The sequence below is a fragment of the Anas platyrhynchos genome, chromosome 20 (assembly GCF_047663525.1).
Source record: "Anas platyrhynchos isolate ZD024472 breed Pekin duck chromosome 20, IASCAAS_PekinDuck_T2T, whole genome shotgun sequence".
In the NCBI taxonomy this organism is placed as follows: domain Eukaryota; kingdom Metazoa; phylum Chordata; class Aves; order Anseriformes; family Anatidae; genus Anas; species Anas platyrhynchos.
The window spans coordinates 7,502,202-7,516,126 of NC_092606.1; the positions used below are offsets into that span (position 1 = coordinate 7,502,202).

A 13,925-nucleotide genomic window follows, 5' to 3' on the forward strand; every position below is an offset into this window, starting at 1 on the left:
GCCTGAAGACTGAAATGACCCCGACGAGGAGGAATTTTCCCTATCCAGCACGGGTTTGTTAAAGCCTTGCTGTGTGTGAGCTGCAGAAGATGCACTCCCAGACGATGCTGATGGCAGCGTGGTGCTCAGGGCTTCTTGGTGCCGCACCAAACCTCCCTCCTGGCAGCTCCCCCACTGGCCGTCACTGCCTGGCTGTAAAATTCACCAAAGCAAATAAAATGCCAGAAAACAGGCATGTAGATAGCATCAATAACATGTATGGACAAACCTCTCACAGCAAGATGTGGCTGTATATGAGTGCCCCTGACCTAAAAGGAAGGAGCCCACAAGCTTTCCTGCCAAGGCAGCTGAGTGCACCTGAGCCCCCAGGGGCTGGGGCTTTGTCCTGGGTGAAAAAACCCTCCTGGAGATGCTCCACTCCGCACTGCAGCCAAAACGCAGTGTCCCATCCCCACAGTCATCGCATCAAACTCATTCCTTTGGCACTGCATGTTGCAGATCAGGGAGTGATAGTTCATGGGACCTGGATAACTCATCCGACCCCAGCCCAAGCGTGCATGGGAACCACACTGTGCCTCAAAGTTCACCTCAAAGTGAGATGGTCCCACATCCCTTCCAGAGGAGACTGCTTTTTCCTGCTGGGAGAAGTGATCAGGGGAAAAACGCGCTCAAAACACGGCATAACGTAACACAAAGTAAGGAAGCAGACAGGACGAAAGGAATCAAGGCTCACCATAAACTCTGGAGGGACTCCTATAATATCAGCTCTGCACCTGCGTATCACAGGTCAGAGAATCTCTCACAGTCTTGAGCCAAACAATGTGTGCTAACTGGACTATGTCTCTCAGAAAGACACTCTAGAGCCAGACAACCTAGGTTTCTTTAGCAAACTGCATCCAAGGCTAACCCCTGTGTTAAAAATACGCATCCTGTTGCCAGTTTGGATTTCTGACATCAAATTCTACCCCTGCTTTGTTTTATCACACTTCAGACTGCAAGGACTAAAGACACCTCTAAGGTTAGATGCCTTCTCTCCGCGGAAAGTCCCTGTAACCCATAAACATGTTACATTTAGGATGCTCCATCAAGCACTGGTGTTTCTTCATCCAGAACATTAGCACTGCCTTCCTTTAGCCAAGACAAAAATTAGCTGAAAGACCAATAAGGAAAGCGTAGCTTAAGCTGCTGAAAAGAATGGTCTGAATTCAGAAGAACTTTTCTCCCTGAAAATCAAAACTCCACATTTGCCCACACTTACTATGGAGAACGCACTCTGATTATTCCTGTTATCAGCCCCAGGGGCACTTTTGCAAAGCCTCTATTTCCCTGATCAACATTTCAGCTTCAGGCTCGAGCCAGCGTGCTTCATCCATTCTGCCATGCCTGTCGCCCAGCGCTGCAGGGACAGGATGCAGTCCAACAGGATGCTCAGCCTCTTGAGGATCATTACTCTGCCTGATTCTGCTAATTACCTTTTGCTAGCTTTTGTCTAAATCCCTCTGAGCTCTGCTATGGTCCTCAGAGATCTGAGAAGAAAGAGGAATCCCTTCCACATCTCCCTGCAGCTGCAACTTCGCTCTCTGGGACACCAGGGAGAAGCAGACCCAGCAAATCCCTGATATCATCTGGTCCCCATAACGGGAAGAACAAGGTAACAGTTGCATCAGATTAGTGATTAGCGCAAGGCTGTGCAAAGGAATTATTTTTTTTTGGTTTTGTTTCCATGTTAACTTCTGGATGAAGAAAAATTAGCAAAGGAAATATCCAGCTGGGGTCAGCCAGGCATGTTTCATTTTCAGTTTCAGATTTTTAACTCTTCGAAATAGCTGCACCAGACTACTTTTCTAACTCATTTTAGGATGAAGAAATCAGAAGATATCCATCATACTGTGCTGAATCAAAATGTTTTCCAGAATTCCTTCATCCTGTTATTTTAACCCAAAACTTACCAAATGCTTCCCACAACTGGGGACCCAATAATTTCCTGGTGGAACCAAGATTGTCCTCACCATTTGTGCTTCCTCTCAGTTATGACACCTACACAATAACAAGTACCATCACATCTCCTCCAAGACATCGTGCTAGTGGTAATTAGAAGAGCTTCATTTTGAGGCTCTAGTTGCCCCCGCCTCGAAGTTCTCCTACAAAATGCCTTAAATGGCACATTTAGACTCAGGAATGAAGGCCCAGCATCAGGGGAGATCTCTCCCGGAACACGGCGAGCACTGGGTAAGGCTGCACGTCAGCCAACCTTCTCTCCCACGCCATTCACCCCACGCACTCAGCCCCAATATTACGTTTCTCTTACAGCTGTGGAGGATTTGACAATGAATTCTGAACCTCCCTGAGCACTGATGGGGAACGGGGAGAACAGCCAGAGCCTCCGAGTCCAAAATGGACAAATGTGGAGTGGTGCAATTTGTCTGCAATGCACTGAGCAGGAATCGGAGATCTCTGGAGAACCTTCCTCCCGCCCCAGCCCCATACCTTCTTCTTACAACAGAATCGGTGATTATTCCTAGGCAACAATACACTGGCAAATAAGCTCAGACCAGGGCTTTAAAACTGCACAGCTGGAGGACTGGGAGGCTCAGTGCACATTCACTGGTGCCCACTGCCACGTGATGCCTCTGGCAGCAGGGCTGATGTTGGCACTTCTCAGTTTCACACAAGTACAAATGTTCTGGGGTGAAAAGAGCTCCCGGACTTCATAGCCACCGAGAGCTTAGCCCCAACAGCATAATCAGGAAACTTGAGGGTACTTAAACAAACCAAATCTCTTAACTGGTTCAGTTTATCCTTCTCCATGAAAGGTATCTGGAAGACACTCTCAAGCACTTCACCGAAGCTGATTGCTCGAACCCAAACCATCACATGCCACAAATCCTTTAAACTTTGAACAGCTGCCAGGCACTCGTTTGCTCGCAGCCATGGAACAGCTTTCTTATCAATAAATGAGGATTCCTGTGTATGCAACACCCAGTAATGGCAATGGAAATGACTCGGTCAAATGCCTCTGCTTTGAGATTAGGAAATGCCCAAAAGGTTTTAGGCAGCAAAAAAGTGCTAAGTGCAGCTACAGTACAAGCAAGATGCACATTCAAAATAAACAATGGAGCAGTCCCCTTCCAGAAGTGTGAGGACAGCCAGTGTGGGGTATGCTATAAAAACGTCGACATTTGCTATAAATTGTTGTGCTTTGAGACCCAAGATGCTACAGCACTCCTCAATAGGAAATAACTGGGATATCTCCAAAAGCTGTTGGTAAATGAGGACTTTAATGGTGACAATTGCATCAGAATAAGAGCAATCTCCTATTTTAGCCCAATTAGTGCTGTGCTAAATCATCAGCCAAGGCCCTGCCTTTTGCAGTTGAAAGAGACACATCTGTGAGGCTCTTCTGTCGCATGTGTTTTATATTATACTCTAGCACAATATGTATAAACTAACGCTATTCTACACTTACACAGCACCTCATCTGGAAATCTGAAAGCGATTTATGAATGGTGGGCATCTGTGACATTTTACAGATGGAAATTGAGGCACGGAGGGATTCAGTAATTAGCCCCAGACTTGCACAATGAGTCAGCTGCAGAGCAGAGCCTATTATTTGTTGTGTGGTAACATCTAGTGTCCAAACACACAGGGACAAAAGTCTTTTTCCCCAAATAAAGCATGCAGACATGCCCAAAAATGCCACCCAGGTCTGCATTCAGACCTAAGTTCTTGCTGAATACTCAGTCTGAACACATATCCCAAAGCACAGCCTCCCCTGGCAGACAGATCCCTCTGTTCCCGAAGCACAAATGCAGACCAGAAGAAGGGTTAATATGCCTGAAAGTTTGTCTGCTTTTTCCACATCAGTTGATCTAATAAAAAAGATTGATTCTCCCTGCAAATCTGGCCTCGCTTTAACAAATCATTTGATTTGACACAAAGGACTATATTCAGATAGTTTAAATTCCACTTCAGTCCCTGGAAGTGCACTTTCTGATGGACTGAACGCTTGGAGACAGCCAATGGGAAGCACCAGGCAGAGACACCCACCTCGGGTAGGGTTTACATTGTCTGAGTGTGGCCAGAAGCATCTGCAGATCTCTCCGTGCTGTAGTGCTTATGAGCCTACTAGGAACGTCACGGTGTTAGAGAAAACAGACAGCCCTTCCTATACCTCCTAGAAAGACAGCAGCAACTCACATTGCTGAAGCACTTCCAGCATGTGAGCGTAACACCACGTTACCTTCCCACCTTGCCCAAGGCAGCGGGCAAGATGCCTGGAGTGACACTCCCAAGGTGTGGGGCTGCAGATCACCAAGGGGGAGAAGAAGCCCATTAAAAATCCAAGCAATCCAGACACTTGGGTTAGAAAAACTTCAATTGCTTTAGTTTGAAAAGACAGGAAAGCATCTGCAGCCAGATCTCTGCTGCAATTTAAAACAGATCTAATTTGCAGCTCCCCATTATTCCCTCTAGGTACTGCCTGTATCAAAGTTAATGGATGTTGAAGTTGGAAGGAGCTGGTTTTAGTGCTCCTGTCCTCGGTATACCTGTTCTCTACTTATCTGGCACGTTTCCTTCTAGAAAGAAGAAGAGCAAGTCTTCATGTGGTGTGGTGCCACACACAGCCTACACTGCCCAGGGAAGCTGCAGAATACCTCCTGCATGTTTCATTGTCCCTTTCAGAGCAGTCATCTCCCGCCCCAGACCTTGCTGAGCGAGTCCCAGACCCGCTAGGAGCCGTACATCCCTGCCTTGCTGTCTGCCCATACTCCCAAAGTGTTTAGCCTACCCAAAAACTCAGTGCATCATTAGGAGGCTAAATGACTAAGAGAAAACAATAGAAGGAAACATCTTCAAACACAGGATGTCTGGAGGAATCCTAGGCCAAATTGCTGATAAGGAGGATTTCTTGCACAGAGGAAAAATATATATGTATATATATCCCTCCAAAAACACAGCCAATATCCTCCAACCCCCATTGTCAGGCTATCAGAAGAATAATAGTATCAATTAGATTTTGCCTGGAAGAGAGCAACGAGGTAAGCCACATTTTAAATAATTTAGTAACTAGTCTCCTTCGGGGTCCCAGATGTGCTGTGGGCAGGACCGTTCCTGCCTCATATGGCCACAGAACAGGGCAGGTGTTGAAAAGTATACGGCTGCCTCGAGGGAGGAATCAAAGCACAACGTGGAGACACCAAGGAACTGAAGCAGCAGCCCCAGACAACAACTGCAGGGGAAGAGGAGTAAAAATCCTTCACCTGAACCAGGGTTTGCCAAAGATACCTTAGAGGGGATTCTACACACCAGAAAGGTTCTTTAACTTCTTTAACTTAGCAGTGAACACCTAGAAAAGGTGCCATTCTTGGCAGGTAGAAGTCACCATCACCTCACTGACTGCAATGAAGCTGCAGATGACTTCCACCAGCTCAGGACCAGCCACAGGTGGCTCTGGGGGTTCATCAGGCCCCTGGATGCTCATTTCGTTTTTGCCAAGCTCTAGAAATGTCCCTTTGGGATCCCACAGGAGAGATGTCAACCTCCTGTTGCTCCTGGGTGAACAAGCTGTGAACTCCCATGTTTGGGACAACGAAGCAAAGGATGAGGTGGGAATCCCCAGGCAGAGAAGGCTGAATTGTCTCAGGGCAGTGGGAAACCAGATAGTGCACAGTCACCTCCAGGTTTATTTAATATTTAATAAACTCTTCTGCAGGGCTTGTTATGAAATAAGGTAAAAAGCGCTATTGGACAGATGATAGCAACACACTGCCTGAGATGATAAAAGCCAAGAAGGGATCACAGCAGGTAAGGACTTGGCAGTAAAGTCACTTACAAAAGACAATCCAGAAACAAGATTAGCCTGTAGTGGGACCAATAATAAGGAATTCTGAAGATTTAGATATAAACCCTGCTGACACAACACTTTTCCCATGTCCTTGGACAAATTTAGTTCCTTCACATGGGAGCACCAATTCGAGGGTCGGTGTGATTCATGGTGCATTCATGGGCCTGGACAGAGCCAAGTTACAGAGGGGAGAAGAACCGGATCAAGGATAGAGGCAAGAACTGAAGGATCCTTCTCTCCCAGAAGGGCTGGGGCTGACTTCTCTATTCAGACATTTATTTTTTTCCTGATACAATGAGAACTAAGAATTCCAGGGAAGGACCTGATGCTATCGGCAGCCAGCAAGGAATGGCTGTTGGGCACCTTCAGCCTCGGGGTCCCACCCCAGGGATGAGGCACTGCAGGTTTGGAGGCGCAGCCTTCCCAGGCTGCCATCCCTGCCCTACCTGGCCAGCACCACTCCAGCTTGTGCTGAACAGCCACGGTTAACAAGGAATCAGGCCTGTTCTGTCCCATCCATGAGCACAGCACACAAAGAAAGAGGAACTACAGTTGGAGCACAAAGCACATCTCCAGTAGAGGTGGGAGCAGGAAGACAGAAGCTTGGCCTCATTTAAGGTTTCATTGGTGCTTATGGGCTCTGGGACACTTATTTTTTCTGCTGAGTGCACGTTCAGGGAGGAGAGCAAAGAGGCAGATCAGCATGAGCTCTTCTTCCCCTTGCCACACTGCTGCTTTCATAAAACCAGCCTTGTTGGAGTGGTTCGTCTGCTCAGCACATGTGCTGCTCCTGAGCTGGCGCGATTTTCATTGCCCACAGAACCTGCACACAGCTATCACGTACAAAGGCTCCTGCATCAATCCCTGCTGCTTTTTGATTAACCATGGATGGAGATTGACAGTCGAGTTTAAAACCTCAGTTGGACTTTCACACGTGCACCACAGCACTTTTACACTACTTTTCCTGCCGGCTCGGAGGCACGCAGTCCACACAGCACAAAAAACACAGCGATGCTTTGTTGCTGGCCCCCTTCAGCCTTGAAAACCACCTCAGTTTTATCAGGAGATGCTGCTCAGAGGCACCAATGTGAGTGTCACCAAGAGACGTGGATGTGAGGAGACAGCAGGCTGCTGATGACTGATGAGCCTGTCCCCTTACAGGAGAGCCTGCGGTTACAAACAAGGTCATGGCCATATTCCCTCTGAGAGCTCTGCAGGCTGACCCCACTCCTTGTGGCACCTCTCAAAATACCACCACCAAAGGTGAACAAGGAGCACGATGAGGTCTGTGAAAACAGGACGGAGAGCTTTCATTGCAAGGAAGAGTGCACACAACAGGCAGAGCCCCACAGACACCCCACCAGTGCTTCCCCAACAAGCAAAGGGCATCCCTGGCTGCACAGCCCCCTGCCCGGCCGTGCACCCGCTGTGCTCTTAGGCTCTGCTTTTCCCTTGTGTTCAAGTTGCCCACTTACGGTCCTGGTTGTAAAAGTAACAGTGCTGGCAGCCAGATGAACCTGCGGGGGGGAGACAAGGCAATTATCACCGGGAACATGTCAAACCCTTGCCCTGCGCAGCATCGGTTCTGCAGAGAAGAAGTTTACTCAGCTTGCGGAGAAAAACTTGGTAAGGAATGAAAGCGCCTTCGCTCTCCCCGCTCGGCTCGTTTGCGCTCGTGCCAGCATTTCCCCCCCTTCCCACCCACAGCAAGACATGCAGGCACAGACACACACACTCGTGCTCTCGAAGTGCTGAAATAAGCCTGTAAAAGAGCCCCATGCCTCTGCTGGAAACGATGCTTCCAAAAAATGCAACCACAGAAAAACCTACTGAATGGAACAGGCTGCAGCAAGCCGTTCTGGTCAGATGTACGAGGGCCTTGGGGTTTGTTTTGGTTTTTGTTTTGTTTTGAGGATTGCATGCTCTGGGGAAAAACTGCCCCAGGTTCAAGGAGGGAGAGCAGCAGTCGGTGTTTTGGCTGAGCCATGGGGAGAAGAGCCCAGCACCTTCCCAGCTGCTGCAGTGGGTGCTAAAAAACAGATTTGTGGCAGAGAAAAGGGAAGGAACCAAGTCGGGAGGGGAAAGGGATGACAGCACAGCAGCATCTCCTACTGTCCAGAAAACCCAGGGACACTTCAGAGAAGTGGGTTTGCCCATGAGGTTACCTCGCTTCTAGAGATTTTTCTATCTCCACATGTAAAACCAGAGATGCCGACTCCAACCGCCTTTGTAACCACTCTGAGGTCTGTGAAGACCTAATTATTTAAGTCTGTGAGCCACAAAGCACTTTCATCTGGAAAGCACAATAGATGAGCACATCAGCATCTATGTATTCCTACACAGAAGGGTAAAAAAAGGAAAAAGAAAAACGCTAAACAAGCTGAGGAAATAATTGTCTTGGTACCAAAAGTTTCCCACAGCCCTGGCGGATGACGGTCACACTGGAGCGACGTGCATTAGTCATGATCAGCACACACAAAGTCGTCTTGAAGATACTAACTACAAACAACTGTTACAAGATTTTACAAGAGTGTGTTTGTTGTACCAGTGTCTAGAAACATCACATTAAAAACAAACAAACAAGATCAGATAATTGCTTCGAGTATGGTTTTGGTTAGGTTGGGGTCCTGGATCTTTTTGCACATGTGCCTGGAAAGCCGAGCGGCAGGCTTGCTGACTGCCCTGCTCCGATATCCACCGGCAGGACTTGGAGACGTTGGTGCAATTCCACCCGTGCAAATCTGGACAAAGCCAGAAGGCCCTTAAGACCCTCAAATACCCAACTAATACCCACACAGTTCCCCTTGGAGGGCCGGTGCTTTATACCAGTGTTACATTCCTCCAAAATCTACCTTTTGAGGGAAGGAAATGCAGACTTGGCTGCTGCTGTCACTCTCAGCAGCCACTTCCATAATGCTGGGGCAAGCATGGGAGACACAAATGAACAGAAAACTGCCCTGAATGAAAACCAGCCCTATTCTGTTTCTTTTTTCTTAAAGAAATTCTGTCTCAGAGGAGACAGAAGTCCCTCACAGGCTGCCCAGTGGAAGGAATCTTTTCACCTGGTTTAATCCAAGATGCAGGGTTCAAGTCACACTTACTGTGCACAGAGATGGCAAATCAGATCAGGAACCCAAGGGGATGCTCCCAACGTGACCACAGCACGTGCTGCACCACTCACATCACTTCCAGTCCCACCTGCTCAAGCCCTGGCAGCTGGGAGGAGATAACTTCTGCTGAAAAACCCCGTACAGAGAAGATGGACCCTCCTGCGAGCATTTGTGATGCCAGCACGTGTTGCAAGCTCATCTCTGGCTGCAGAGGAGAGAGTAGGATCGAGGACATACCCTAAGCTAGGGCAGCAACCGGGCTGGACCAGAGAATTTCTTAAAACACGACAGAGACACAGTGCTTAACCAGGCAAGACTTTTCCTGCTGCATGGAGAGGGGCAGTTTTGCCTCTACGTGAGCAGCAGTTGTAATCTTCCACTGATGTGGAAGAGAAAATTAATCTAGCCATCGAGTGCCAATGCCAGCTTTGAGGACCTAACATATGAGCAACCAAATGAGGTTTTCATGAGATTTCTGGGAACTGGTACGCGCAGAAAATGGGCATGAGATGGAGTGAACAAGGCACTTTGCTACAGAAAGCCTTGCATCAGCACAGAGTGTTCAAGGTGCAAGCCAGAACAAAATCCGCACAATGACATAGTTTTGCATTCTTAACAGAGTGATACAATAACCAATATGTAAGAAATTTTCTTTCATTATTCTACTATTAACAGAAACTACAAACCACCATGTTCTACTTCGAGGGGCAGATAATGATTCCAGTTCAGTCCCTTCCAGTTAAAATTAGATAGATGTTTTATGCCTTCTGCAAGATCTGCAGAGTCAACAGAACCACCAAGGGCCAGCTCCAGAGGTGTCCTGTTACTGACTGAAGACCCAGCAGAGTTGAACCACATCCCCGGAGCAGCATAGGAAGCATCTCTCTTTGCACAGCAGTGCCAGGCTGAGATCAATGACATCAAAAAATGTGTACATGATCTTTTCTGTAACAGCAACAAGAAAGAGCAAACTAAATCACAGGAACTGCAGAAAGAAAGGCCACTCAAAGGTAGAAATCTATTCCACAGCCCTGTGCAGGGAATCCATTTCTGGAGAGCTGCCTAAAACTCTGCATCCGCCTTGTGCTGGCTCAACCCCCACTGCTCTTGGCAGGTGAGATAGAAAATTGGTTATAAAATGAGCCCTATATTTTATAAGTTTCATAAACATTTTTTTAAAAAACTGGAATATGAGGTATTCTCAGGGATCCCGTGCCAGAGAGTAATGTGGTCTAACTTGGAAACAGAGTTACCACCTGTTCATGGCAACTACTCTTTTAATCTTCATTTCTGTTTTATGAGCTGACCAACACTATTTTATTAGCTGACAATTAGTTTAGGTTGATTTAATTAAACTGAGTTGATTACAAGCCCTCTTCCTTCCAGGGCAAACTTCCTGCAGGACTGGGGGCTGGAACAACCTTGACCCTGTATCAGTAAAGCTGTATTCCAGATCTCCTTGTCAAAAGCGGTCACACGACAATTCAGGTCAATGTATGTCGGTGGGCACAGAGACATTTGAGGTATTGGGTAGGAAAAAAAAGGCAGGATCTGGCTTCCTTAAGCTTAACTGGTGTAAAAACTTGCCGCCAGTTTCATACTGAGTGCATGCATACCACACAGATGGACAGTAAACCAGATGGGGAAAGAGAGATGAAAAATAACCCAATTTAAATACCCCTCATATTTATTATTTTACAGGAAGATCAATTATTTAAAGCATGTGGCTGCAGAGATGCCTGAGTCAGTGGAACAGCAAGGGCAGAGCAGGGGAGGGAGGAATGGCAGGCACGGTATGGGGGGTGCGTCTTAAGCAAATACTGCTACTGCAGAGTGGTTCATTTAACTAAGTGCAGAGATAAACACACGGTCATAAATGAGTTACTGCTTGATCTAAAGCTTGAAGTTGATGACAAAAATCTGTTGACATCAACAGGCCAACACGTCATGGGCATCTTGAGTGGACACCTCTGAAATAGATGTTGCATATTAGGGAAAGAAAGGTTTTGGTAAGCATTTACTCTTCTGTGAACACATACATTAATACATCAGCATTCAGCATAAAGTTTTGCATCTGCAAAAGTCTGGTCTACAGTGAAAAAGGTAGGTTTGTGGGTAGCTTTACTCACACAGGGAATGGCTTTACCTGCAAGTCAGGTAACAGACGGACTGAGAAGAGAGAGCATCCATCCATTCATCCAGACGGGCTGTATAGTTATATCTAGCTTGTTTTAAAGATTCAAAGCAATAATTACCCACTATCAGCAGCATTAACAGCCTTCTGAGTATTGGCCCTTACCAAGCTGAGCTTGAGTGAAATGTTCAGGACGAACTTCACGTCACGGTTTCACAAGGCCCATTTTGCAACAAGGCAGAACCCAGTAGTTAATTATACCTCAGAGCTTGCAGTAGAGGTTGTGGCAACAACTCAACCTTGGAGAATGGATAAAAATGACTGTAACAGTAGTAGGCATTTGGGTGCAGTTAAGCACAGACAATGTTGTAGTCAAATGGCCATCCTGCATGATATATGTTGCCTTTGACACTTACTGAACCTTGAAAAGTGAAACGCCACTACTAGTTACAACTCCCTGGCAACAGGAGCCCTAATAATTCTGACTAATTGTCATGGAAAGTTACTCTGATTGCAAATTTGACAGTTATAAAAATCCAATTTTGGAATTCCAAACAGGCCAGGAACATAATTAGGCTCCACATTTTAACACCCTCTTGATCAATGGTGGGGTAATGGAGACTCTTCCAAGAGCTTTGTTTTGAAATGAATGGCGCCATATTGATGAAACAACTTGGACAGAAACCAGAAATTAAATTGAAAGTTTAAACAATGCAGCTGTATTTTATCATCCTGTATTGTCAAGCTTTAACGAAAATAGCTCCTAAACAGAGCCACATGTTTTGCCTGTTGCCCAAAAACTGAAGGTGAATTTTAAAACCCTTTCCTAAACTGCAGGATGCCAAGATTTTTCAGCTAGAAGTTATTATTAGGACGCTACAGTATTTCATAGAAGTCTTGACAACAGTTTTGCATGGTTTCTGTAAAAGCAACTTCATTTTTTAAATCAGAGATGGCTTAGATGAGTGACGCTTCAAAAAAATGGAACCTCTGTTGTACATTTCTTTTTGTTCCCTATACATACGGTACTAGCAAAAATAAAATCTAATAATTATCAGTAGAACAATCAATATAGGGAATATAAAAACGATTTCCCCCCTCATCCTACGTGTCATTAATAACATTGTCAGCTGCCTTCTAATCTCAAGACCTGGAAAGAGATCAAGTGTGGGTGTATCATGTGTTTAAGTGTCACTGAGAAAACTGCAGTCAACTCTTAGTCTGAGAGTATCTCTTGCCTTTGAGGATTGAGATAGGATGAAGAAAACCATCACTGTTACTTACAACGCTCTGAGAACCAGATCTTTGATAACTCTAATGAATTGGTCAAGATACAACAGACAGAAAATGTATAACAAGACAGTCTTTTTAATATCCAAGCTGGATTTGTACAGCTGGAAAATTAGGAAGAAAGTTCTGTTTTTTGGCTTTTCATCTGCTCAAATAGCCTAGCGGATTTTAGAGGTGTGCAACACATAGAAATTAAATGGTATTCTACCACGTTTATTTACTGCAGGTATGGTATCATGTTGCAAGACTCAGTTCCATGTTGTGTGAAAACCTATTGAAAAACCAACACCACATTAAGTTCTTCCAGCCTTCCCTGTAAACATCTAAATGTTCAATCTCAGGTTTGAATCCCTGTAATCCCAGAACCAGGACAGAAAAAAAGCTCTAGGATTGCAACCCTCCAGCTGAATAGGTTCAATGGCTCAACTCTCACATGTGCTACAAGAATGAGGTATTTTAATTGGATCTATCAGGAAGCTTGCAGAGGGGTGCATGCGACTTTCATCTCAGTCCACCGGATGAAGGAAGGGAGAGGAGACGTAAAGAGATAAAAAAGCTGAGAACAAAGAAGTCCGCACGGTGTCACTCAGCCTCTCTCATGCTGGATAAACATGTCTGTCAGATCCTGACAAAGAGAGGTCAGGCTAAAACCTCCGAAAATGGTGGTCTGTGAGGCTGAGTGGCTTTTATCTTCCTGTGTGTTACAGGCTTCCCAACAGCACACGGAACGACTCAGTTGGATAGCTTCCATGTATTTCTGCACGCTGCTTTTTGCTTGTGTGCTCCTCTGTGTAATGTGCAAGCAATGCACATAGGTATTATATGTTTTCGTCAGTGTGACACCTGAAAAGCTGGGACCAAGCAGCTTCAGAAGGATTAAAGCTAACAAGGCAGACAAAAACCCAAAGCAAGTTAAATCCCACTGATGATAATCTACGTGCTATCCAGTCACTTGTAACACTTCAGTAAGCAGAATGCAGCCAAGCACCCTGCGTCGCAGCATTTCCAAGGTGACTTCAGGCCTTCAGAATGTCACCTACTCTTCCCCACAGTGTGTTTCACCCATCCACACACTCACATGCAGCGATACGGAGACCACTCCTGCTGGAAGACCTGCCCATTGCTCACTGCACGCCTGCTGCCTGGCAGCACAGAAAACAGAGCATGGTGGGGAGGGTTACGGGCAGGCCACTACGCTGAGATACGACTGTTGTGACAATGTCAGCAGAGCAGCCTTCTAATTTAGATCCCTGTCTACTAAATGCAAAGGTGATGCATCCTTTCTTTGTGCATATTTAGTATGTTAACTGTACTACAGAGGCTGACAAAGTCGCTGTGGTTATGGAGGTCACATGTTCCTTGGGCAGACCATGAAAAATGAGCTTGTGTTCATTAAATGGTATCTAAAATGTCGGAACTAGGAGATGGTTTTTAATGAGGTTGCTACTCCCATTCATCTGCCACTGTTCAATATCTCATAGCTTTTTATCTCTCTTAGCAGACTAACAAGTCTGTAAAAGCAGCAAGATAAATGCCAGCCAAATAG

At 46.0% G+C, this 13,925-nt stretch overlaps 1 protein-coding gene across 11 annotated transcripts in view; it reads right to left on the reverse strand.

Moving 5' to 3' along the window:
- The window catches only part of COL26A1 (collagen type XXVI alpha 1 chain), a 187,794-nt gene that overhangs the window by 52,744 nt on the left and 121,125 nt on the right, over window positions 1-13,925 (reverse strand). For 9 of the 11 annotated variants that reach the window (XM_072026079.1, XM_038165748.2, XM_072026080.1 and 6 more), the window contains one exon: window positions 7,321-7,362. The exons of the other annotated variants lie outside the window; for them this stretch is intronic. In XM_072026079.1, the coding sequence (XP_071882180.1) occupies window positions 7,321-7,362 (42 nt within the window). The remainder of the gene's footprint in view (window positions 1-7,320; window positions 7,363-13,925) is intronic. 11 annotated transcript variants of the gene reach the window in all.